At 34.1% G+C, this 27711-nt stretch overlaps 2 protein-coding genes across 2 annotated transcripts; both read left to right on the forward strand.

Annotated features, from left to right (window-relative positions):
* Window positions 1-3129: 3129 nt before the first annotated feature.
* On the forward strand, window positions 3130-16550 carry LOC149908275 (synaptic vesicle glycoprotein 2C-like). The gene is made up of 11 exons (XM_090102248.1): window positions 3130-3217; window positions 5772-5933; window positions 8117-8279; window positions 8609-8730; window positions 9287-9531; window positions 9882-10009; window positions 10358-10484; window positions 10931-11026; window positions 11700-11890; window positions 14644-14771; window positions 16462-16550. The coding sequence occupies exons 1-11, from the start codon at window positions 3169-3171 to the stop codon at window positions 16548-16550; spliced, it is 1500 nt and encodes a 499-aa protein (XP_089958374.1). The 5' UTR covers window positions 3130-3168.
* Window positions 16551-18579: 2029 nt separating this feature from the next.
* Window positions 18580-27534, forward strand: Ppcs (phosphopantothenoylcysteine synthetase). The gene is made up of 7 exons (XM_090101700.1): window positions 18580-18718; window positions 23512-23668; window positions 24638-24866; window positions 25240-25454; window positions 25751-25936; window positions 26336-26438; window positions 26947-27534. Exons 2-7 carry the CDS (start codon window positions 23540-23542, stop codon window positions 27024-27026), a joined length of 942 nt encoding a protein of 313 aa, XP_089957826.1. The 5' UTR covers window positions 18580-18718; window positions 23512-23539; the 3' UTR covers window positions 27027-27534.
* Window positions 27535-27711: the final 177 nt, after the last annotated feature.

Genomic DNA, 27711 nt, shown 5'->3' on the forward strand with positions numbered 1-27711 from the left:
TGTTGAAAATTGGAACGATACTCCAATATTGGTATTATTAATTACTAGCTTTCCGCACCCGGCTTCGCCCGCGCAGTGAAAGAAAAACCCGCATAGTTCCCGTGGGATATCCGGGATAAAACCTATCCTATGTTCCGGGGTAAAAAGTAGCCTATGTCCTTTCTCGGGTATCAAAATATCTCCATACCAAATTTCATGCAAATTGGTTCAGTAGTTTAGGCGTGATTGAGTAACAGACAGACAGACAGAGTTACTTTCGCATTTATAATATTTGTGTGGATTATTGTTTCTTTAGTTTTTAGCTTATTATCAATCTAAAACTATCAATCAAGTAATTTTTTATAACATGATAATATATTATCCATACATTTTCAACAATCTCTAGTGTTTCTTTGTAATGTTCAAAGGGTACTTCACAAGTGTGTAGCGACACTGAAAAACAAGATGGCGGACGATGCATAATATACAACATGCGAAAATTAGACTCTTGTATCCGTGAATATTTTCAGTTAACGTCACTTTTTATAATTTAATTCTTCTATTGTATCATTTGTTTAGTACCTACATGATCGTTTCATTTAAAACTCTTACTGGCGGTTAATACATATATATAGAATTGATATACAAATGATCATATTTACGATTCGCAGCAGCAGCATCAGAATGGGAAAGAAGCACCCTCTGATAAAAATTTTCAATGTTTTTGTGTATTTGTGTATGTCATTGCCATATCGTAGATTTAATTAAAAAGAAGAATAAATAAATAATTACTAGAATTATTAATTGTTTTCACTGCCATCGCCAGCGGCCGCCATTTTACATAAACAAAGCGATTGCAGCGGCCTGCGCATCTACCAGTAATTAATGTACCTAACTTCTTTACGATATAATCAAATAATCATGACCATTTCATGAAAAAACCGCGCGTTTAGTTGCCCATATCGAGAAACGATTTCCTATTATTGACCTGCTAAACAACTTCATGATGTGGCCAATAGACATTAAGGCATTTCATGAAATGCGACCGTTTCATGAAATTATTGAACTTTTCATGAAAAATCCAAATCTACGATATATCCACAAGATATAAATAAGTATAACAATTTGTTAAAAAATACGTATTAAAAACTAGAAATATCGAGTTTATATGACCTCTGCTGATAAGAAGTTGGATAATAAATGCTTAGTATCTAATCTTTATAATATCGCAAATAAACTTACTGACATAATATAATATATACATATAATAAATCTGTAGAAGGGTCAATTCTGTACATTGAAAATATTGAAAAATTAAATAGCAGGGGGTGTTACTGGATCGATACCAAACCCAAATATGTGATTAAAAAAATTTTTGTCTGTCTGTCTGTCTGTCTGTCTGTATGTTCAGGCATCACGTAAAAACTAACGGTTCGATTTCGATGAAACTTGGTATAATTATACCTTATTATCCTGGGCGTAAAATAGGATACTTTTTATCCTGAAAAAATACGTAAAAAAAAATAATCTTAATTTTTCAGTTTTATCCATAGACGTTGTTCTGTAGAACCGCGAACACACTTTGCGTATTATTATAGGCCTAGCCGTATTTGGGTCCAATAGATATTTATAAGATGTCATTGTCAGAGTTACTCAAAATGGAGAAATAAACCATCCACGCGAAGACCGACATCCGCGCGGACGGAGTCGCGGGCGGAAGCTAGTATAATAATATATATTTTTAGACCCGCGGTCTAAATTTTAATCTACACGGGACCATTGTAAAATAGAGATCATAAAATATTTGTAAATTAATGAATAGTGTTTGCCTGCCTAAACCTTCAATATATTATACCTACCCCTTTTAAAAAATGTACTAGTACAAGTACCTATATACTATTTCATTTTGTTGTTACATAAACAGTAAATCTATAAAATGATGAGTTGTTAAAAATCGACTTCAATCATTTTCTGATTCAGATGCATTTTACAATTTGACACATTTGAAGCACATGGTTATCTTTTTGTATTCCGTAGCATGGTTATTATCTCGGGTTAATCGTGTACCTATTGTAAAAAATTGCAAGTAATCTATATATATATATATATATTATATATATATATATATATTATATATATATTATATATATATATATATATTCATATATATATATATATATATATATAAATGAAACCCGTTTCGCGTTGTCACGGCACACGTGTGAACGGCTGAACCGATTTCGATAATTCTTTTTTTATTACATTCCTTGAAGTACGAGGATGTACATAAAAATGCGAAAATTTTATGTTTGTTATTGAATTTTACAAAAATGTTAGATGAAATTCATACATCGATGTTCTATCTATTATACAGGGTGTCCTACTATCGGTATACTAAGCGCGAAGGGACTTGCAGTTTGGCATACACTGATCACGTAAAAAATAGGTAACTACTTAAACAACAAAATGACGCTAAATTTTTCCTTAAAATTCATGTTTTCTTCTCTAGCTTCGCGCAGCCGGCATATTATAACGCTTCGCTAATGTGAGCATTTTGTCTATGAAAATAGCTCACGTGCGGGCAAAGTTGGGCGGGTTGCTTGTTAGGGGTGTACACAAAGAGTTTTAAGAATTCATCTATTTGAAAAATAAATGCATCTGGAATTTTATAAGCATTTTTTACGTACTCAGCGTATGCAAAACTATAACCTCCATTGAGCTTAGTATACCGACGGTGGGACACCCTGTATACTTAGATTTACACATAGGTTACATAAATCCGTTCTTAAAATATAGTTTATTATGTTTATTAATAATACTAGGTAATTGAGAAAATAAATTTTGATTTAAGAACCTTAATATAGAAATCTAGGTCCTTAATAAATAAAACTGCCTTGAGTTACGTTAAGACCTTGGTATCTACTTGGTGTTAGCTTGTATTAGTTAGGTACTAATTGTAAGTAAAAGTTATTTCTGTGTAAGTATTGCAAGTCACTGATCTACAACAAAAAAATTTTTTTCGCGCGGATTTTGATAATCAAATAGGTATGTAAATTTGGCACATAAATAATTATTATACAAGAGATATCGATAATTACACCTTTATCCGTTCATTCCTTATTATTGTTAGATAATATTCGCTCACAGAAGTGCACGCTAGCATGTGGTGTTTTTAGTGAAAACATTAAAATGAGTGAAAAAAATGTGGTTACATTTGAGGAAGCCTTGGATAGAACCGGTATGGTTTAATGAGATTTTTTTTTTCGATGGCGCGAAAGTAATTTTTTTTTTTGCACGTTTAGTGGCAAAAACGGCTAATATCTATCATCGGTTATAGAATTGACTATTAATATATTTTATTGACTATAATAATATATTATATTGACTAGGGAAGTATCATTGTAACTAATGGAAGGATCTGTGGATTATAAATCGATTTATTATGTCAAAAATAAATTAACAACAATTATTCATAGACGTGTAAAAATAAAAATAATAATTTGGAAAATCCAAAAGTGCACGCCTCATAATTTTTTTTTAATAAATATTTATTAATTATTATTTTTGTTTATTTAATAACAATTAAACCACATCGAATCAGACCCTGAAAAATGAAAGGTTTCTATTCCTGAGCATACTCAAGCGTAAGAGAAAAAAAAAGACTCGATTAGTAAAGTATTTCGGTCGCTATCGTGTTAACAAGAAAAAGGATCCGCACATACAGACACACGGACGTCCAAGACAGAACTTTTTTAAACTGTTTTTTAACTAGTTTAAATAACAAAAATGACATCAAAAATATCATGAACGTTAAAAATAGTGTTTTTTCTTAATATGTGTGTGTATGTATTATCTTACAAGTGCAATGTATGATACATAAAGACATTAAGTTTGAAAAATCAGATGTTTTGCGCGAAGTGACAGTAGTACCCACCTCAACGCTTCGCTTATGAGGCGTGCAAAAGTTTTTGAGTGATTTCATACTAACAGTTAATTTTTCTTTCAATTTTCCAAACCATTATATTCCCTTAACAAATTCATTATTTTTGAATTCATTTTATAAACACATAAACAGATTATAGATAGAAATTATCTGTATTGTATCTATCTTAGGTAATGCCTTCGGAAGGTCATGCAAATGTGAGTACTAGTTGACCCAATTACAATTTAATCGTCAAAATTGCAATGTATAATAAACATTTAAATTATCGATATCATAAAATTAATAATTATAAAATAGCAACACATTAAAATTCTTTAAAGGGCCTCTGCGTGTTGGTCCTGTGTCCTCACGTTCCAAAGGACCGGGTATCTTCCTTCTGGTGGTAATCGTGTATTATGGAAAGAGATATAAAATAATAAAAAGTGCTTGTTCATTAGCATTAGAATCTATAACCTTAATCAATCACAATTCACAGTGAATCAATCAATTTATTTCGTGATAAATCTATACTTCTATACTAATATTATAAAGAGGAAAGGTTTGTATGTATGTATGGTTTTCACGCTTAAACTATTGGACCGATTTTGATGAAATTTGGCACAGATAATCTTTGGACCCTGAGAAAGAACATAGGCTGCCTTTTATTGCGAAATATCTACCAGGTTCGAAGCCGGGGCGGACCGCTACTTATAAATAAATAAATAATAACTTCTACAAAAATTTCTATTTGGGTTGGTTAACTCACAATTATCGCATTGTAATAGCCTTTTGAAATACTTTTTTGGGTTCATTATAATATCCAATTTAAAAAGTTCAGAAGAAAAAAATAATTAAACATTCAGAATGGTAATGGAAATGGAGCGAAACATACCTTTATCTTATATATAAAAATGAATCGCAAAATGTGTTGGTAAGCGCATAACTCGAGAACGGCTGAACCGATTTAGATAATTCTTTTTTTATTATATTCCTTGAAGTACGAGGGTGGTTTTTATGTAGAGAAAACGTAAATATGTACCACGGGCGAAGCCGGGGCGGACCGCTAGTTATAAATAGAAATAAAACTGCATTTCAATAATTTAAAAATTTAGATAGGTACCTACAGGTCCTACTTACCATACCCGGGAATCGTAGCTAAAACTTTAAAATAAACACTTGCTTTAACCATAACCATTTCTTCCATGTTTTGGACTATACAAATTTACTTGAACACATAAATTGATTTAGAAATTGAAGATTTTTTAACAGATTTTAAACGCAATTTATTCATTATATTATTTTCCCGTCGTTTCGACTCGAAAATACTCCACATATCAACAACGGAGAAATAGGTGGAGGTAGTTTACAAATAGCAATTTTTGAATAACCGTCAAGACGTATGACATCTTACGTCGCCCCGTGACCAGCGCTCGCTGGCTCGCTGCAAAGTGTTCGAAACGTCGGGAAAATAATATAATGAATAAATCGCGTTAAAAATCCGTTAAAAAATTAATCAAGTTAAAAATTAATTAATTTCTAAAATCTATACTTCTATACTAATATTTAAAGAGGAAAGGTTTGTAATTATGTATGTATGTATGGTTTTCACGCATAAACTACTGGACCGATTTCAAAAATTCTTTCACCATTAGAAAGCTGCATCTTCACTGAGCAACATAGGCTATATTGCATATTTTCAAAAAAAAATAGAGATCCTTACCAAAAATGCAATAATGTAACCCAAGGTGTAAAAAAATCAACTTAAGAGATAGGATAGTTTAAACACGTAGGTACCACGGGCGAAGCCGGGGCGGACCGCTAGTACTATATAAATTGATTCCATGTATAGATTCTGTCATTATTCTTCCAGGTTTCGGTCTATACAACTACATACTCGTCACCGGGATAGGTCTGATCACCATTGCGTTTGTGACGGTGTCCTATTGCACCACCATCATCATACCAGCCAGTGCCTGTGAGCTGGAGACAACAGTCACGCAGAGGGGGTTGCTCGCTGCTGGGCCTGTCGTTGGTACATCACCTATACTAATTTTAATAATGTTAATAACTTTAACGGTGCTTTTCCACTAGAGATGTGCGAGGATGCGTGGCGAGGGACGTGTTTAAAGAACCAATAGCATAGCTTCCACCAGAGCTGTGCTCCCGCGAGGTAAATAAAGCGACAGGATCGGTTCTTTAAAAAACACATGCCTCGCAACACATCCTCGCACATCTCTGGTGGAAAAGCACCCTTATTTAACACTATAGCTGGTGCTAGCTGTGCCTAAGATGAGCTTGACAATTGTGACGCAGAGGGGGTTCTCGCTGCTGAACCTGTCGTTGATACTACCATAGATTACTAGATAGTAACTGTATCTATTACCCTCATTTGAATAACGTTTATGACTATCTATGGCTGCGCTTCGTGCGCCGATTCAAATTATTAGCACAGAATTTTTTACATATAACGATAAATTCATAAACTCAAAATATTACTCTATCGATATCAAAAATGCTTTTAAAAAGAGGAAGCTACATTTTTATCGAGTAGCATGCTGTGTGCATGAATTTTGCACACCACGATGTGTTCTACTTTCGACCGCGTTGTTTCCAGTTCACAACATTAATTTTTTTATCTCAGATCAACGAGAATTAATATACGTAATTCCTAAGAACTTGTATTTTGGGTCATCGTTGTACAATTATAAAAAAATTAGTTAAGTGCATCGTATCTTTATCATAAGCACGCTTTTATGATTTAGATTGTAATATTATAAATATTGATATAATATTACCTATATCAACATAATATTATGTAATAATACAATCAGATTAATGTTTTTATTGAAAAGTTATCGATAAGAATTACTGTTAAATTTAAAGTTACTCTATGTTTTCCGCTTTCAAGTTAATAATTATTTACATACAAGGGCACAACTTACTTTTAAAACATCAGAATACGGGACACACAAATAAAAAAAAATACGTGTGTGCCGAGAACTTGCGTTAGAAGTGAAACTTCTTTGACAAGATTCAAAGATACCAAAATCGTCGCCTTACTCCATGACGTGACGGTATTTATTTATTTATTTATTTTATTTATTTATTTCATTTGTTTCAGATTAATTTAAATCCATATATTTGTTAGTAAAATGGCCTTAAAAACTATGTTAGTATTATAATTCTATTTAATATTAAAAACAATCTTTTTTCATTTACAACCTGCTTGAGACATGGATTTTGACCCAATGTCTCAAGACATTGCTGTCCCATCTGTCCACAAAGACAGCTAGGATGCTGCTGGACGATTGCCGGACACGGCGCATCATGGATGCCGCTCTTTTTCGCATGATTGCGTGGAATCCGTCAGTGCGCGCCTCCGCAAACATTCCTGACGCACTGCAGTATCTCGGCAACCCCAGCAACATCCTAAACATATTATTATACTGAACCCGGAGGGTATTGATCGCCCTCTGGGTGTAACTAACCCATAGGCTGCACGTGTAAAAGGATTGGCAAAATGCTTTAAATAGACTCACCTTTACATCGCGAGAGCAGCGTGCAAACCTACGGGCCAGCATGTTACCCCTGACGGCCAGCGCCCTCCTCTCCCTCTCAATGTCGGCGTCATCCACGAGTCCATCCGTGACCCAGTGGCCCAGATACTTGTATTGAGAGACCCTCTGTAATGGTGTATGGTCGAGAAACACCGGCGGTACTGTGTCAACTCTAAAACCACGAGATTGAAACACTAAAAGGTTACTCTTCTTAACATTATATCTGAGCCCGTGGGCCACGGCAAACTCTTCACACTTTTCTAAAAGTTTCCGTAACGCACTGATTGAGGGAGCCAACAAAACCATGTCGTCCGCGTAACTTAAATTGTTGACAAATTTACCGTCAATCGAGCAGCCGACACCAGTTCTATTGAGCCCCCCAATCAGCTCATCCACATAAAGGTTAAAGAGCCGAGGAGACGTCAACCCCCCCTGTCTCACTCCGCACTCCAACCCGTACGGTTCAGAGAACACGTTATTCCACCTCACCGCATTAATCACCGTATTGCCATGAACTTGAAATTTTACTCTCAAAGCCCCTAAAGAAGTTTCACTTCAAAAAATAATATGTAGAGCGAGACTTCTAAATCTCCCACTAAAAAGTATTATTTTTCTTTATCAAATATCAATCTTCAAATATAAATATTCATTATTTCAGGTTTAATAATCGGCGGATCGCTATGGGGAGTACTGGCAGATCTCTTTGGCAGGCGCCTCATGTTGTTCATATCTCTACTAGCTGCTGCGACAATCAACGCTCTTTCTAGCATCTCTGTAAACTGGATTATGTTACTTGGCCTACAATTTATTGCTGCTTTATTGTAAGAAAATCTTTCGTACATACAAGTTTATAATATGTTACAATAAATGTAGTAAAATGCATGATTTTCATGCGGGTATTTGTTAGTCTAGTAAAGACGCATGGGTATACCTAATTTGAACTATATCATCTCTGATCAAGGAGATTAGTTAACGTTAAAAATTTACATCGAAACTTAGGTCATCTAAAGTGCAAGAGCCTCTCATCTACAAACTTCCAATCCAACATTTGAAGCATATATTGTACATACCTTAATTCTTATGATTATTAATACTCATTATTGGTTTAAAAAGCCAATACGATATTACAATAATTGAGAATCTCTTCCAGAGCTTCAGGCCAATATTCGCAAGCAATGACAATGTTGAGTGAGAGTGTACCTCTGGCGAAAAGAAATATCGTTGTACTTATTGTATCCAGTTTTGCCCTTTTAGCACAAGGGGTGATGACAGGTAATAAAAAAAATTACATTGTTTACAGTTTCATTTTTGAAATTATAATGTATATCCTGCTTTAATTAATGAAATGAAATGAATTTATTTGCAAAAAAGGTTAAATATTGGTGTTGTGTGATTTTTCAGTCACGGCTGGCATGCAAATATTTAAAAAATACAATTTAAACATTTTTATCGTTTTTTTTTTATAATTTCAAAAACGTATTTCGTATTTTTGTACAAACGTTTTATGACCTGTATTCATTTAATCAGAAAGATATTCCTTAATCCCAGATGCAATAATGATAATCAAAAGTGACAGGGTTATAAGTTTTATCACGTGCTAATTTATATCTTTATTACTTATGCATTGATAAAAATGCATTTTATAATATATACATTATACACATGTAATAAAAATCGATAAGTTTTCTGCGAATGATTTTTCGACGTTTATACTTTGATAAAGGGTGTGTCTTGGAATTCAGCTCATTTCTGGTTATATGGTCTATCCCTTGGTTCATCCTTAATATAAATAGGAAAATTCTAAAATAAACTTTCATTTTATTCACAGTACTGGCAATACCAATAATACCGCTAAAATTTTCAATCTATCTTCCGAGCCTAAACATTTACTGGAATTCCTGGAGGACTCTCATGATCGTATACTCCATACCAAGCCTTATTTCTGCTGCCGTCATATACGCTCTGGAGGAAAGCCCCAAGTTCGCATACGCAAGAGGAAATGAAGCAGAATCATTAGCAATTTTAAGGAAAATCCATAGAATAAACAATAGAGGAACTGATAAAGAATTTCAGGTACCTTAATGATATGAAAACTTATCAAATAGATTAATAATCGTGTAATGTTTGTTTGGAGATAGTGAGTGGGTGTGGGAAAATCGTTAATATCTAATAAGATTAAAGTAATAAAATAAGCATGATTAAGCAGATTTTCAAATTCACCATACAAGGCATCGTATGTAATTTAATAATTAGAATTGTCCGTAACTTTACTTTCGTACCCGAATATATAATCCTAAGTTCTTCTCTGGTATGACTCTACCAAATTTCATTAATACCCGATCTGTGCGTAAAAGAATAAAAATCTTTCTATCTTTCTTGAAAGAAGAATTCTTTTAAATTTTAACAACGATACACTTTTGCAGGTTGAAGGAATAATAAAAGAAAATGTGGAAAAGCAAGCAACCAATTTCAAAGAGCAGATATTGCCGCTGTTCAGAAAACCCCTTCTAAAGAACACTGTGATTATGACACTTCTCTTCATATTTCAACAGTTGAGGAACCATTTATTATTTACTAGCTTACCGCCCGCGGCTTCGCCCGCTTTGTCTAAAACCTGATAAATTATATATGTATACTTAAAGCTTCCTCTTGAATCACTCTATCTATTAAAAAAGCTTATCAAAATCCGTTGCGTAGTTTTAAAGATTTAAAAGGCATACATAGGAACAGAGAAAGTGACTTTGTTTATATGTACTACGTACATACTTATGTTGTGATTTTGAACCGAAGATAGAAATGTCTATATGTCTACGATATGCATGTCTTTCCTTAATAAACTATCACAGTTTCTCAAGCTTGTAGACTCAAAAAAAAATCTAAAATACATATTACTTTTCAGAGTAGGATCGTTTTTGATATGGCTGCCAACCATCGCCAATCAGTTTGTTCAAATAGTTGAAACAGGAGAAGGAACCAACCAAACATTATGTGGTGTTCTCTATAAGAGTCTCAATGCTGAAGCTGACGTGAGTTATTTGTTTTGACGATATAAGCTTAATTAAAACTAAGAAGTTTTAATAAAATTGTCCCTGATTTTATACACCTATACATATATATACTATATACTAGACCTATACATATTATGACGAGTAGGTAATAACTTTGTTTGCATGGCATATTTAAATTATCTCTGTGTGCTATAAAGGGAGCACGGGGAAAAGTGTAGCTCATTTATACCATTTCACCTATTTTTGGCAGAAAATTGTATAAAATAAAACTTTTCTACTTTACGAAATTACAGAATTGCGAATGCATTGTGGAACTGGCCGCCGCTTTTATACCGCAAATAAACTTATCAAATATTTTTGTCCTTTTTGATTTTCAGGCACTCATTCCCATCATTCAAAACTATCAATCGATATTAAATTGAGTAACACAACTGTTTTAGTATCTTTTTGTTATTTATTTTCAGCCAAATGTGGACCCCTGTTCGCTCAACGTCACAGCAATGTTGATAGTCTTAGCTATGGGTGCAATACAATCGGTATGCAATCTACTCATAAGCCTTGTAAGTATTTATTTTTTTCAATTAATATCGTATTATATTTACTTTTTTAATTGTTATAAAATTGATATTGATATTATATATTGATTCAAGAAATATCCTTTCCAAAAAAATGATAGCGCTCTACAATACAGTAATTAAAAAGTTTTTCAATGCAAATTTATTTGCGAAAATGATTTATATTTTCAACTAGCGGTCCGCCCCGGCTTCGCCCGTGGTACATATTTACGTTTTCTCTACATAAAAACCATCCTCGTACTTCAAGGAATATAATAAAAAAAGAATTATCGAAATCGGTTCAGCCGTTCTCGAGTTATGCGCTTACCAACACATTTTGCGATTCATTTTTATATATAAGAAGAAGATAACGTCTTACTATTTAACAAGTTCAGTACATACCTGTCTATTTTTACCATCGCCTATCCTCTTTACATAAGTGGATTCACACCCTTTACAAAGTAGCGCGATACAAAGGCGTTAGGTCAAGGGAATAAACGTCGCTGTCATATCAACCTTTGAAAACAACCACAGAAAACAACAATTTGCTTTTTGCCTTTATGTACTAACAGATGGCGGGAAAACGACGAATTGGAAAAAGCGCCCGGGATTCTTCGAAATTGACGTTTCGAACATTCCCGCGCTTTTTACCCAATCCAGCATATTTTTATTTCCACAGGTAATAAATCGAGTTGGTCGCCGTAACATGGTCATTATTGTTGCATCTGTATGTGGCACTTGCGGAATTCTAGTGAATGTGGTGCCCAATGTGATAGGAAGTGCTGTACTGTTTCTCGTCTATCTTATTGGAATCGTAGTCACCGGACTGTATGCTGCGATGGGGGTCGCCTTATTCCCTACTTATTTGAGGTAAATAGCTTTATTTTAATAAGATCATGCATGACTAATTTGTTTAAAATTATTTCAAAGTACATATTTAAATTTTTCTTTTTAAACTTGTAAACACTGCACTTGTAATCTTGTAGAAAAGATATTAATTAACTGCAGAATTCTTAACAGTGTACCTTCGTATTATACACGTATTTTTTACCGACAATAATTATTAACACGTTCACTGCGGCACCTAAAATGCCAAACTTACCGTTGTTGCGGCATGTCTTCCATACTTCACATCGGCAAGTTCACCACTGTGCGTCATGAGCCATTTTTATCACATCGCACCTTCTGACTTTGAAGGTTAATAATTTCATGAAATTTCAAGATATTTCAAAAATTTTTTTTTCAGATAATAGTATATATAGTCTAGTATATACCGCATGAATAGCTTTTAGTTTGACCGAATAGTTTAATAGATATGAGGGAAAATGTAAACCCCTGATTTTGTGAAAAATTATTTGCCATCCCGCACTGCGTTGATACGGCATGTTTACAGTAATAGCGATGGGAAACACTGTAAAATAAAACATCGATATCGATATAAATCAATTTTGTATATTTCAGTCTGTTTGTTAACAGATAACGAGATCGTCGATACAAAAAAAAAACACATATAAAACAAGGTACTTGATAGAGTACTATCAGGAAATTGTTCAGTAACTTTTGTTTCAATTTGTTCAGTAACTTTTGTTTTAATGTTTTATATTATTTTCACAACTGTCATCACATTTTTGCATTTATGCTACGAAATAAAAGAAAGTAAAAAAACTAAAGCCTTTAAGGTATCATTGTCATTTAAAAAAACTCAAAAGAAAAGTGCTTCGGTCCTGGTGCATCACTATGCGAGACTGACACGCGGCGCGCTCGCAGTACAGTGCGGCATGAGGTGCTTGTCCATGGCAAAATATTTGACATGCCGCACACAAAAGAAACGGTTTCTTTTCTATGCGTTGGTCCAATATTTTGCCATACGATTTTTAAACGAAATTGAGTCCTACTTCAAACTGTGATCACAAAAATATATTTGTCTCTTTTCTAGTCATTGATTAACATATAAAAAACCTCGCCGCACCACGGTGAAAACTGCGATTTTGGGCGCCGCACTGTGGTGTAGTCGCTGATGGCCCGATACTGGACATGCCGCAGTGAACGTGTTAAAGATTGGGCTGTACCTATTCTACTAGGGATTCATTTTTCAAATTCTTTAAATTTTCATGCAATTAGAAATTTATATAACAGAACCATTGAGATAATATTACTACGTATAGAGGAGACACCACGAACAAAATCTGTGCGCCATTTTTTTACTCTAAGTTTTAAAAATTATTATCTAGTTAGGTAGGTACTTACCGATGAAAAGTTATGTTAGTCACTTTTCCGTATTATTTGTATCTCTCCATAATACTCGGGTACCACCAGAAGGACAGTACCCGGATCTTTGGAAGGCTTACGTGGGGACACAGGTCCAACACGCAGAGGCCCTATAGAGAATTTAATGTGTTGTGGGACACCAGCCGCAGCCTGCCCATGACTGCACTATAGAGATACAGCCCTGGGCAGTCCGCGGCCAATGTAGGACTATTGCAGAAAGATGGAAATGAATAAAACTGGGTTATGGAAGGGGGTGTTAGATGGGCTGGTATATTGGTTCTATGGGGACTATGGACGTCTGCCTTTTCAATATTAAAAATTGAAAATAATGGCAGACGGTGACTCGCCAGTTCGGTCGATGGGCTCCCAAAAAGGTTACCGAGAATGGCAACAAGGGGGCAACATCAGCTGAACGGCTAGGGGTGTAGAGAGGTGCGGCACCGGTTTCACCATCGCGGGCCCGAGGGCCCGGAGCGGGTTTCCCCGCTATTACGCCATTAGACACTTCCACTCCCGAGCATATAGCTCTAGCGGCTCCACTCTGGACGGCCAACAAAGGCAAGCCAGAGGTGGGGGATCCTGAACCTCGTCATTGTTCACTCCGAACTGCCACCAGGGCAGTCCAGAGGTGAGGACAGGGGCCTTCCCCGGGAGCGCTCGGTTCCCGCGGGGTCGCTACTCCCCGACACCTCGCCACAAGGTGCCCTGCGGGGTGACTGACTGCACGGCTGGAATATCTATTATAGATATGCCATCCGGGGGCGATGGGGTCGTCACATCCCTACGCCTTTATTTGTATTATTATTTATTTATGCAATATCGTAACACACACGAAGGCATATTTGATGCGTTTCACTTTAAAACAAATAAAAAATGAGCGTGAAGTTAAGCCATATGGCTTATGTTGAGCGGAACATAAGTGATATAGGCGGTGTCGTCTCCATATGTATATCTCAATGAACAGAATCTCGTAAAATGCTCGTAACCTGTTGATAAATAACATAGCGAAAAAAACGCGTTTAAAATCCGTTAAAATTCTTAATTTTCAATCTCTTCCAAGTCTCTATGATGTACAGTTTAATCCATACTAATATACTAATATACTAATAATATTATAAATGCGAAAGTAACTCTGTCTGTCTGTCTGTTACTCAATCACGCCTAAACTACTGAACCAATTTGCATGAAATTTGGTATGGAGATATTTTGATACCCGAGAAAGGACATAGGATATGTTTTATCCCGGAAATCCCACGGGAACGGGAACTATGCGGGTTTTTCTTTGACTGCGCGGGCAATGCCGCGGATGGAAAGCTAGTTGCATAATATGAATTTATATGGATCGATGTTTTTAGGGTATTTGCAGTAGCTCTCACGATGACAGGAGGGCGGATAGGAACCTTCGCTTCAGTGCAGATATTAAACTATTTACTCGTTAACAACTGCGAGGTCGGATTTTACACATTTGCAGCAATGTTTACATGTAAGTACATACCTAATATGAATAAAGTATCTATTCATAGTTAATCACACTTTATTTTTGTATGGAACGGGACCAAGAATGGGACAGATAATAAAAAATCTCGCACGGGCATAATTTTGACTAGTAAACAATGATATTATATATAGAAACAAGAGGTAGATACGTCATCAACGCACCAAAACTGATTCCGTGAATTGGTCCTATTTGGGACCAATGCAATCAGTCAGATTGTCACCGGTCCCAGTGAGCGTATATGCCGATAGGTACATTAAAGTTGTCGAAAATGCCTTCCTGTGTGTTCAGAAAGTGCACGTATTCGTGCAAAAAAATAAAAAAAGATAAAGGAATATCATATCACAGCAAAATATATTAAATTATTACAGTTTAAGAGTAAAAATAACAATTTACAATTCTTTATGAATGACACTTGCTTGACACGTGTATTGAAATAATGAAAGGGATAAAACATTGCTTCAATCACTAGTGTGACAAAGCTAGCGTACACTGTGTTCAAAGATTATCATGTAGATACGATTATTGAAAATAGAACGGTTATTTTATTAATTTCGATTTTGGTAAATACTTGATTATTTTTATATTTAAATCCACAGTTTACATCCAGTGCATATAATTAACAAATATAGCTATTTATTATATACAATGAAATCGTGATGGCAAAAATGTTTGTTTGCATTAATAAAATGATTATCGCTACTGACGAAAAATGCTATTTGCTTTTCTGTAAATAGCTATTGAACATAAATTTTATTTGTGTTTTAGATAAAAAAGGCTTATACTTCATCCTTTCTTTTATTTCATCCTTTTTTTCATCTAGGCACCACTATTATTATAATTATCCTACAAGTTGGAGTACCTTGTACGGGTTTCGGGAACTGCCTTGAAACGAATAGCGTAAGATCGGTCCTTATGGAGTTCTATAAGGAGGATTATGCTTTATGCAGTATGCTCAGCAGTGGGTGTTTATCGGGTGAAATGATGATGACCGAAAACGAACACCACAGCTAGTAATAAATACTTAATACAGTTATATCTCCAAAAAAAATTTTTTTTTCATTGTTATACGACATCATAATAATCATAAAATAGTAAATGAAATTGTCACATTTATTTACTTGTGCAGGAAACCTAACATCTATATTCTATAACATTGAACCTTCTGTGTCGTTAGTCTATGCCAATTACCATGGCAACTATTTGTTTATTTATATTTAATTGGCGAATTCTTATGACTTTTGCTTACACCTGCGCGGAAGTGACAAACTATCTTTGTCTTTTTTGTTTATATCATTTTATTAGAGCCATCTCTCTTATACAGTCTGTCAATGTAATAAATTAAGTAAAATGAAAATTGTATTTGTGTGTGCCTGACACTGCATATGAAGCATTTTTTTTGGATATATTGTGAGTATATAACGTATCTATACATAAAATATCATTGCTAGTAAATAAATGTCACCAATGGTTGACCATGCATTGAAAAAAATATGATAAGTAATATGGTAAAAATATTAATTTGTCCCAGTCATTTTTACCGTTTTTTGAGTACCTAATTCTGAAACAAACTTATACTAAATATTGATCTACATATACTTAATATTCTATATAGCTGCTCTCTTGCTGCTCTTATCATATTTCATTAGATAAATTTCCTTTTCCTTTTTTGTTTCAGCGTCTGCAATCTTGGCCGCTTTCCTGGTAGATGATCGTCGTGTATTCAAAAACCTACAAAAGGCATCAAAAGGACCTCATGATCTCTAATGATAAGCATTCTATTTTACGTCTTAGTACTTAAATTAAATCATGCCAATAAATAGATTGTAATTTCTTTAATTATTATTTGTTTTATTTAATTAGTTTAATAAACATTTTAACTAAATTTTGTTACCACTGTGTCATATTTGTAGCCAGGAACCACCACAAAGAAGATAATTAATTGACTATAGTATTTTGTAGTAAATATAAATCACTAGCTTTCCATCCGCGGCTTCGCCCGCGCAGTCAAAGGAAAACCCACATAGTTCCCGTTCCCGGGGGATTTCCGGGATAAAACCTACCCTTTATCCCGGGGTAAAAAGTAGCCTATGTCCTTTCTCGGGTATCAAAATATCTCTATACCAAATTTCATGCAAATTGGTTCAGTCGTTTAGGCGTGATTGAGTAACAGTCAGACAGACAGCGCATTTATAATATTAATAAAGTATGGATTATGAAACCTTCATGACTAATTATTAGTCAGTTACATTACTAACAACTAACAAGTGTCATTAAAATCCGTTCAGTGGTTTTCGCAGTTCGCTTAAAACAGTAGGTACAGTGCGACACAAAAGAGATGAAAATAAATGAGGGCGCCACCGTCGCTCATATAGCAACACTGATACTGCGACGCAAGCGATCTTGATACTATAGAATAAAAATCCAAAAATCTATATTATATAATCTAAAATAAATACCGCGATTTAAACCGTTATAATTGTTTCATTGTAGCAATAGTGTAATTTAAGACAAAAATACATTAGTATTTTAATTGACCTACCTAGGTCAAATTTTACTTTAATGTATTTGGAATTAGTTATTTTATAAAAATCGGTCAAGTGTTTAGACTGCAGAGGCGCACATAGAATCAAACATACAAACAAACAAGCATACATGCAGCTCAAACACATTACCCTCTTTCTGGGATCGTCGGGTAGAAAAAAACAAGGCGATTTGAAAACCACATATTTTTATTTTTTTTGGAGATAAATTTTGTACATTAATATAATTCATCAAAATCTAAATATTCTACTCCTTCAAAGGACTGATCATCACTCTGTTTCGAAGTACTGGCAAGAGGGTACGGGGCATCTTCAGTATCTGTAAATATGATACAGTAAATATGATTTTTTTTTCTTATGGTTTGATTGATTAATAGATAGATAGCTGTATGAAAACAGTTATCACTATACTATGTAGTAAAATCTAAACTAGGTACTTTATTTGAGGCTGGTTGGATTGGATATAACTTCTTGACTCAAATTGTGCTGGTCGCACTATAAAAACTAGTTTTTGTTTACATACAAATAACCTCAAATTAAATTGCGAAAACGTAATAATCGCCATACATACATACATTAAACACTCGTTACTAATGGAATATTCTATTTTACGTAGTACTGAGCAAAAATAAATGGAATCTCACCGGTATATTCTGCTGTACGTTTGTAAACGTTTTCCAAATCAGTCAATAAATTTCCAGCTTGAAATTCGGACAAACACCGAATAAAAACTTTATACACCACATCACGGACACCGCTACGTTTAACCTTTTTCATGATGTCTCCTTTTTTATTTAAATTTCTTGTTCTAAATAACAATTTTATCTCAATAATTCTCCACTTCACGAAAAAAACAACAAATTTTTATTCAACTTGACAGCTACATTGCCAATTCAGGGTTGCCAGGTAATGAAAAACGAATTAGTTCCAAAATAATTAATTTCATCTCTTTTATGTCGTACTATAACTTAAATACAATCATTTCCATTCGGTACAATCTAACGAACTATTACATTTATTATATTAGTAGGTAGGTTCCATAGGTCTAATAGGATCTGTGAAAAGGATATTCAAATTGAAAAAATTTTGAATTTTGGCACAAATTTTGGTATAGAAATATTTGGGAGGACATCCCCATTCTCCAAAGCCTATTTAATCTGTGCCCAATGCTAAAGTGACATTTGACTTTGACTGTGACATCCGACATTGACGGCTGAAATACAATAAGTCAATAAATTTCGTCAAATTACAAATCGACCTCTATCAACAGTCTTGTTGCTGAAACATTTTAAAGCATTAGAGCCTTGATTATTTAATATAAATTGTGAATATAAACCGATATTACGTGTGAACAGCGAAGCCACAAGAGTGCGAAATAAGACGTTTTCGTAGGTACAGTATCTTATTCTTAGTAAGCAGTGAAGTGACAATGCAGACGATCCATTGATTTTTCCTATAAACTAGTGATCTTTGCACCGGTTCATAGTTCTTATATCTATTCTGCTGTGTACAAGAAATATTAATTACGGTTCTTATTAAATTATATCAATTGTGTAAGTACATATTTAACGTTTAACCGAAATACTCAATTATGCTTATGATAAGATCTTACTATAATTGAATTATTTTTAGTACACAACTAATACGTTTTCCTTACGCTACATAGTGTTTTTTTATTTGATTTTTAACCTTGAAGTTCAAAGTATTTTTAGTTTCACTATAGTGTTTATTGACAATCTGTGCAGTGGACTGTGAAACCCCAATAAGTATAAATTAGGTTTTTTTTTCATGTAATATAATTTACACAATCATTTCATACTTACTCATACATCACCTTAATATTTATCACAGTGCCTAATATTCTTAGTATAAGGTAGTCATATTCAAATTTACTGCTTATTTTAATTTCTTCTCTATTATTAGCTCTGGCTGTATTTAGTATTTATTCCATTAATAAAAGAAAACTAATGAAAAAGTAAGTGTACATTTTATAATATTAACCTAAATTATGAAATATGTGGTCTTATCACTAAACAGAAATTTCTTCCGGGAAACCTTATCTTTTCAATGGATTGGTTAAACATTGATTTACATTACTTATCTATTTTATTATTACTCTTATGATGATGATCTTATCAAATTTAGCACATAAATTCAATTCACAAAATATTTTTTAACAAAAATATTAACTTATTTTTTCAATATCAATTGTAGCATGATGTTATATAGTCTATTACATACATACTTCCATAGACTTAATTAATCTTAATCTTTCTTAATACTATTATAAAGGCGAAAGTTTGTAAGGATGTATGGATGTATGGATGTATGGATGTATGGATGTATGGATGTTTGTTACTCTTTCACGTAAAAACTACTGAACCGATTTCAATGAAATTTAGCACACATATAGATGGTAACTTGGATTAACACATAGGATAGTTTTTATCCCGGAAATCCCACGGGAACGGGAACTATGCGGGTTTTCCTTTGCAAACGCGGGCGAAGCCGCGGGCGGAAATCTAGTTATCTAATACAAATTGAATTTTCAATTCAAATAAACAGTTCCCGAAAGTAGTGTGTTAAACCAAACAAAAAGTCTTCGCAAACTCTAATTTCTTTAATCACATAAAATGATAGAAGTAATGTTTATTCAACTACCACAAATTATTATTTCAAGAAGAATCGGCTTAAAAGCTTTGCTTTGTTTTCATCGTACAAAATATAGAACTTTTAATATGAACAATTGCCAAATTATGTATTAGGTATGCATAAATTCATCCCAATAATAATGCAAACTTTTGATTCTTCAACATGCTATTTTCTACACAATGTTTTTCTTCACCGTTTCAAGCAGTCGTGATGTCCACATGCACAGATAAATTGCAAAATCAATGTTTTTTCAGACATCTATTACTGGGTTCCTGTTGAGGGCATATATTTTTATAGTTTCTGACTGATTTGATTGTAAATAGCTAATCTGAAATTTAACAGATTTCGAAATATTCAAAGTTAAATGTTATTCAAGTAGAATGTAGATTATAATGTTTTATTATCTCAATAACTGATATTGTACGGAAAATTAATGAAGAAAGAAAATTAATGAAGAAGTCATTGTGACATTTTGACCCATAGAGCCCCAAGCGGCCCGATCGGTCCCAGGCACAATAGATTTTTTATTGTGTCTGTGGTTCCGGGGCCTGAGTTATTAACAATCTTAGCAAACATAGGGACGGATTGTGTTTTATACTATGATCAATTTAAATAAATGTTTGTTTTGTATGCTTATAGTGATAGAGATTAATCTAAAAATTAAAATCTCATGACAATAAGATAAGATAAGCCAGAAACCTTAGCCCTTTTTCATAAACATAGTGTCATATTTCATTTCATACTTTTGAACTTTACCCAGATAGGACGCAGTCTAAAGGACAAAGTTAAAAATTTTACTTATCAATATTTATAAAAACAGGTGTATTGTAATGATCTATTTATTAACTTGCTTTCCGCCCAAGGCTTCTCTTGCGTGCGGTTATCGCGTGCCAGACACACGTAATTATCCTATATTTTACACGCGTCAAGTTACAGACTACAGACAGAGTGAGTTACGTATATTTTATAAGGTTAGTATATAAAAAATTCAAATAAACTGTACCAATATCAACAAAAAAATAATAACGTTTTGTTTCAGTAAACAAATGGAAACTCATAATATACAAATACAAGTGTTTTTAAAGCAATAGAGATTTACTTCACTAATCTATTTTGGTAATTATAATCTATCATTACCGTGTTTAGCCTATTTAGTGAGAGTCCTAATACATCATGTATTAATTGGGTACATTGTATATTATGTGTATACATATTTAATCAGGATTTATATGTTTTATTATGTCATCACGTGAATTATCACGTAATAACTATCTTTATTATATATTTTGATATACTAAATGTACATTCCATTCATGTTTATATATCAAGAATTTTAACCGGTTTCATTATTATTTTTCTCAATATTTCGAACACGAACAGCGAGGCAGATTTAAATCAATAGATCTTTTAAAGTTCGTACAACCTCCATGAAACCTAACCATAACTATTATGTATTAGCTAATTAGCTATTTCAGCCATGTCGTAAAATACGTTATCCCATCAATATAGTCTAAAAATAATAATAGTTAAAAAAACTAAAAAACACGCTTTTTATAGAAAACCGAACTAAAAAATAGAAAATTTTATCAAATTAGTGTATTGTCATCGGTCCTCGACGACGAAATCTGGCCGTTTAAAGTGGGTCAAAATCGCGCCCAAAGAAGTCGGTTACAAACAAACATACAGGTGAAGCTAATATAAAGCGTGTAAAAACGTTAACCCAAAAGTAAATACATACTCTATAGCCATAGGGTACAGGCACATCTTAAAAAAAGAGCGTGTGTACCGAGCACATCAGCACACGTATCAGAAGTGAAACTTCTTTGGCAAGATTCAAAGATACCGAAATCGTCGCCTTACTCCAAGAAATGACTGTATTGCCATGACGCGACCGTTAAATTTTTCTCTCAACGCTAAAGAAATTTCACTTCAAAAACTTCCTTTCAATATCCCGAATTGCGTCTCAGCTTAATTAAGTAGAAGCCTCACATAATTAGGGCGGCTATTAACGCGTGGCCAGCGAAATGCTATCAAATTACGATATGACCTCAATCCTATTAGCTGAATACTCACAAACTCGTTAAGTTTCGCTATCAACGCGGAAATGTAAGCAAATCTTGGAATATTAATCTGATACGTATGTGAAAAGATTCTTTAGATGACGTCATATTTATCAAGTAACAAAATTAGGACATAGAAATGATAATTTTATGACTGAAAGAGGACCAAGTGAAAACTCGGGAATTGCCAAAAAAAAATTTCTTACAACCTTTATGCTTTCCTATGTGACAATCTTCCAAACTTTTTTCGAATCCGTTTATATGTGCCGCTAGCTTAATCAACTGTTTAATATAGGAACTTAGCATCCTTATGAACTGCTTTATCGGCTTGAATACGTTAGAGCCTATTCAACGGTATACCTAATAGGGTAAATATGGGATAAACAAGGCTGATCGTCAATTTTACCACGTTTTTATTGACATGTTAACTGCTCAAGTCATACAGTTATGATCCCATTAACCCTCCCATAAACTAATTGGCTACAACATAAACGTATCAAAACATCCATAAACTTGCGGATTTACAATATTAGCAGGATAGCATTAAATGTATTCGGTCAAGGTAGGCCTCACCCTTGTTTACCATAGGCACGTAATAGACCTAATTCTATGCTTCTACGCCAACGCCCAGCTTTCTAAAAATAAACATTACCTACACATTTATACAATTTCTACTGAAAATCGATGGTGCCTTCGACCATTTATTCGAACGATCCTTAAAAACTTTAAAATGCTATAAATATGTCGTGGTATATGTCGTGATATGGTATTTCAATATAAACACTTTATTATTTATGACTTCTTAACCGTCAAAACTCTCCAGCATTACATATTTTCAAAGTCAACCCTTAAGAAATAACAAGATATATTAATAGGGGGAATAAAATATTGGACATAAATACCTATAATTGGCAATTAATCGTAATAGGGACAAGATAATTAGGATCAAACTTAGCTTAAACCCAGTTTACGTGGATTAGTAAAGGACAAAGGTGGCACATAAATGCCTAGTGCTAACAACCTTGCAGTGTGTGCTCATTTATTACGTACACTATGCCTTGTTAAGCGGTAAAGGCAGTGTCGGTTGAATAAAACACAAAAGACTCAACGGTTAGATAAACGATGGAGATCGTGCTGGCTTTGTGTGACATTATTGTCGCGTTCGTCTTGAAAAGTGATTTTATTTAGCAGAAATGATTTGTGGAATAATTTTAATCACCGTAAAGCTTTTGATAATCTCTCATTCAAAAATAACTTAATTCAAATCTAAAATTTTGTCTTCCATTTCTGTAGTTATTATTTTTATCAACTACAAATAAGTACGCATATAAAATCTGGAGATCTACCCTACTAAATTGGTTACGTTAAAACAGTGTACGTTTCATTAGCTTTGAGATTTTATCTTAAATTAAAATTGATGGAGTTTATCATTTTAAAATAACTTTTTTACTTTAAAATCATATTTTTCCACAGGATATTGCAGAAATAGAAATCATTGAAAATGAGCGGATCTTGGGAAGAGTTTTTCGCGACGCATCTGCCTCCAACCGATTTTGAGGACAATCGTTCGCTTCTCAAAGAGTTTTGTGAGCGGCACGACAGACAGGGACACAAGATAGTACTTGTCACTGTGAGTATGTTAAGAACTTATAAGAAAATCTCCAAATATCCCAAAACCATCGTTCGAGTACCTAAAAATGTAGAAACCAGGCTATTTACAGTTGAGTTGACGTAAGATGAGACAAAAAAGAAACTAATGAACTTTAAACACTTTAAAGCGAAAGATAAGTGATAAAACTTGACGTCATTATTATCACACAGTTTTCTGCTGTACATGCCACACACGATGTCTTGCTCACTTGCATCATATATTTGTAATTTTCTATGCGAAAAAACTCAGCAATATTCAATCAAAGATTAACTTGTAATGTTGTAGTTTTCTGTGCAAAAGATGTTAGCAGTTTGATGGAGAAATTCAAGATTTTATCAGATTTGAAAGAGATTTATTAACACTTTTAATAAACTTCGCGGTTTCAGCCGCGAGGCTCCGCTCCTGTTGGTCTTAGCGTAATGATATACAAGGTGAAAGGTAAGACGTTTGAAAAATTTAGACAGGAGCTTCTACTCATGAAACTGAACAACTTTTGTTCTACAACTTTGCTGAATTCGTAAAAAAAAATTGGAAGGAAACTTCGCTAATCAGGTGACAGATTTCCATACAAAGTCCAAATTTTTTTCTACGAATTCAGCAAAGTTGTAGAACAAAAGTTGTTCAGTTTCATGAGTAGAAGCTCCTGTCTAAATTTTTCAAATGTCTTACCTTTCACCTTGTATAGCCTATCCTCGATAAATGGGCTATCTAACAAATATTTTTTTCAAATTGGACCAGTAGTTCCTGAGATTAGCGCGTTCAAACAAACAAACAAACTCTTCAGCTTTATAGTATTAGTATAGTCTATTTATATCTAAATTTAAAAAACTTTCTCCTATAGTTAAAATCTTCGATTTACTATAATACTCGCGTAAAATCAAACCTTTTTCCCTCCAAACAACCTTCAATACGATATTTGTATTTGATTATTCGTTTACTTGTCCCCAGTCCGGCGGTACCACAGTACCACTAGAGCACAATACAGTCAGATTTGTCGACAACTTCAGTGCGGGGAAACGTGGCGCGGCATCAGCGGAATATTTCCTGGAACAAGGGTACGCGGTGATCTTTATGCACCGACAGAAGTCTCTAGAACCCTTCACGAGACATTTCAATGGACCCAAGCTGCTGGATATGCTTGAGATACAGGAACAAGACAATAATACTACTATTAGAGGTGAGGAGGAGCAGTTTAGAGTGCAGTGTAGTCTAAGCTAATCTCGTGGAAATGACATAGGATATTCACAAGATATGAAATTTGAATACATGAAACAAGCTTAAAAATGTTCACTCTTTTATATTAAAATAAGTAAGCCATTTTTAGAAAAAAATGTGTTGTTACAAAATGCTACTGGCATAACATAAGTGAATTTTAAAGACAGTGGCGCGCGGTTATGGACTTTTGGCCAAGTCTGGGCCAAGTTCTTGTCGTACTTGGTAAAAATATTTGTCAAAATGTGTTTGATAGACTCACAGTATTTGAAAGTTGTGAAACGGGTACTTAACCTTCTTAATATCTAAGCAAACATAAATATATCCGAATATTCCAGTAAAACAGGACAGTGTGTTCGCACTGGCGCCAGTACTGTCCCGGTACCAAGCGGCACACGCTGCGGGCGCCATCTTGCACATAGCGTTCACAACCGTGTCAGAGTACTTCTGGTTGTTACGAGCGGCTTGTGAAGTGCTGGCCAAATCTGGCCCAAGGGCTTTGTTGTTCTTGGCCGCGGCGGTTTCTGACTTCTATATACCGAAGGATAGTATTGTAAGTTTTATAGGTTTATACTTTGTCTTTTCTTTAGCCGACTGACAGTGCAAGTCATAAGACTGTTAATCAACTTAATTTTTAAAGCTAACAAAAATATAAAATGTCAATTTTTCCCAACATTTACGAAGATATTAGATCAATTCTTTACACATTTATTATTTTTAATAATTTTATAATTCCGCAATTTGTTGGCAGAAGCTTTTTGCGAGTTATTTAAAACCGTCTAAATCGTCTCAAACCTGTCTTTGGATATTTCTGACAACATTAATCAACAACATTTTCTAATTTTCCAGCCCACCCACAAAATACAGTCAGAAAGTGGTGCTCCAGTGATCCATTTACACTTAGTGCCTAAATTGCTGGCGCCACTCGTTAACCTGTGGGTGCCTAACGCGTTCGTCATATCGTTTAAACTGGAAACTGATGAGAACCTGCTTATACCTAAAGCAAGAGCCGCGTTGGACAAGTATAAGCATAAAGTGAGTACACTTGCCATATAACTTTATTGTTTATATGCGTAAGCGCCTTTTGTGTCTCGTTGTTGTGTATAGGAAGATTTTGCTTCTATTGCACAAATTGGTTGTCTTTGTATTGGGCAAGTAATGTTAATGTTTTTAAAATCTTCAGTTTTAACCAAATCTATCAATTAATTCACCTCTATGAATTTCGTTGTATCACATAATAAATGCATTTTTCAACTTACCAAAAAAATTTACTTCATCGTATTCCTCAACAACAAAAGAAGATTATAGCTTGCATTTCTGTTATTGTACTACTACAAAGTTATAAGTTAGTTAGGTATTCGACATCAATCCAAAGCATTTATTATAATTTAAGCATTTTTAAAGTGATAATAATAAATGTGCCATTATTTGCAGGTGGTAGTCGCGAATATGTTACAAACGAGGCATCAGCGAGTGGTCGTCGTGACGAAGGAGGCTAATCAAGAAATCGTCCTCACCAGAGAAGAAGTTCACGCGGGTATGTTTGAATATTTTTTACATTATGCTTATCAATTTTATTGAATTCGGAATGTGTCAAGTCAAAAACTTTCGATTGTATTCGTAATTAATTAATTTGATTGCACACAGCTTTTTTTACTAACCTCACATAAAAATAAGCGGTACACTGCGGGTAGTTGCAACTTGAAAGCCTTAACACGTACCATCGTTCAATATAGAATTCAATATACACGCTCCCCACTCCGACGGACACGGAGGTGTGGCTTGAAGGCATAGAATGCAATAGCTTTACCGCGACAGTCCCCGAGTGACACACGTCTTTTTTTTTTTTGAAGTGAAAACTTCTTTAGCGGCGTTGGGTATAAAATCTTAAACTCGCGTCAGGACACGTGACCTGATCGAAAAAGCGTAAGACGGATGGATATAAAACATGCTCAACGTTAATAATCAAGTTTTCACTTCTGCCGGCACTCCCGGAGTGCAACCCGTCTTTTTTTATTAATATGTGTTAATATCTAACGTTCCAGGTGTAGACATAGAAGCGCCAATAGTCGAGGAGATAATCCGCTTGCACGGCGCGCACGTGACGTCACGCGGCGCGCGCTGAGCCGCGGCCGGCCGTCTAGCGAGACTGTACCTGGTCGACTAGGCGGGGGGTTGCTGGGAGTTTGTTTTTTTAATTTTTGAAATTCGAACAGGCGGTTGTTTATGTGCAGTTCTTTTTTTTGGAACTGGCTGTTTTTTGACATTGGCTCTTTTTTTCTAAATTGCATTTATTGAATGCCAGCTTTGATATAGGTTCTATTGGAATAGAACCTATTCACTACAAAAATAGTCGTAAATAGGCTATAATAATTTGGTTGTTTGATGTATCTTTATTGTTTTGTTTTTGTTAAAGTTTTCCTTATTCTAAAATTGGATTGTTTTGATTATTATCATTTGCTGCTTCAACTTAAATTCTATTAAATTGTTTTTTGTTAACGAGAACTAATATTTTCTCATTTTAAATTATCATGTTTACTTATTAGTTATTATTTTAAATACGTACTAAAATTTAAAACTCCCATGGCAACCCTATATGAAGAACTTGAAAAATGGTGACTGAAAAAGTAAAAAAAGTGCAGTGTTAGTGCTAAGTGTCTTAGTGTGAAAGTGAAAGTGTGCTATTCGTCTTCTCTTCGTATGTGACTACAGATTAAAAAAGTATTTGATGCTTTAAATCACCAGCACAATAAATATACTGCTTTGAAATCTTTGGGTAAGTTACTGTGTTATTGAATGTCTATGGTTTC

The sequence above is a fragment of the Colias eurytheme genome, chromosome 5, assembly GCF_061535395.1.
Source record: "Colias eurytheme isolate Ceu_HAF_F1 chromosome 5, ilColEury1 Martin Lab GWU primary, whole genome shotgun sequence".
Lineage (NCBI taxonomy): Eukaryota > Metazoa > Arthropoda > Insecta > Lepidoptera > Pieridae > Colias > Colias eurytheme.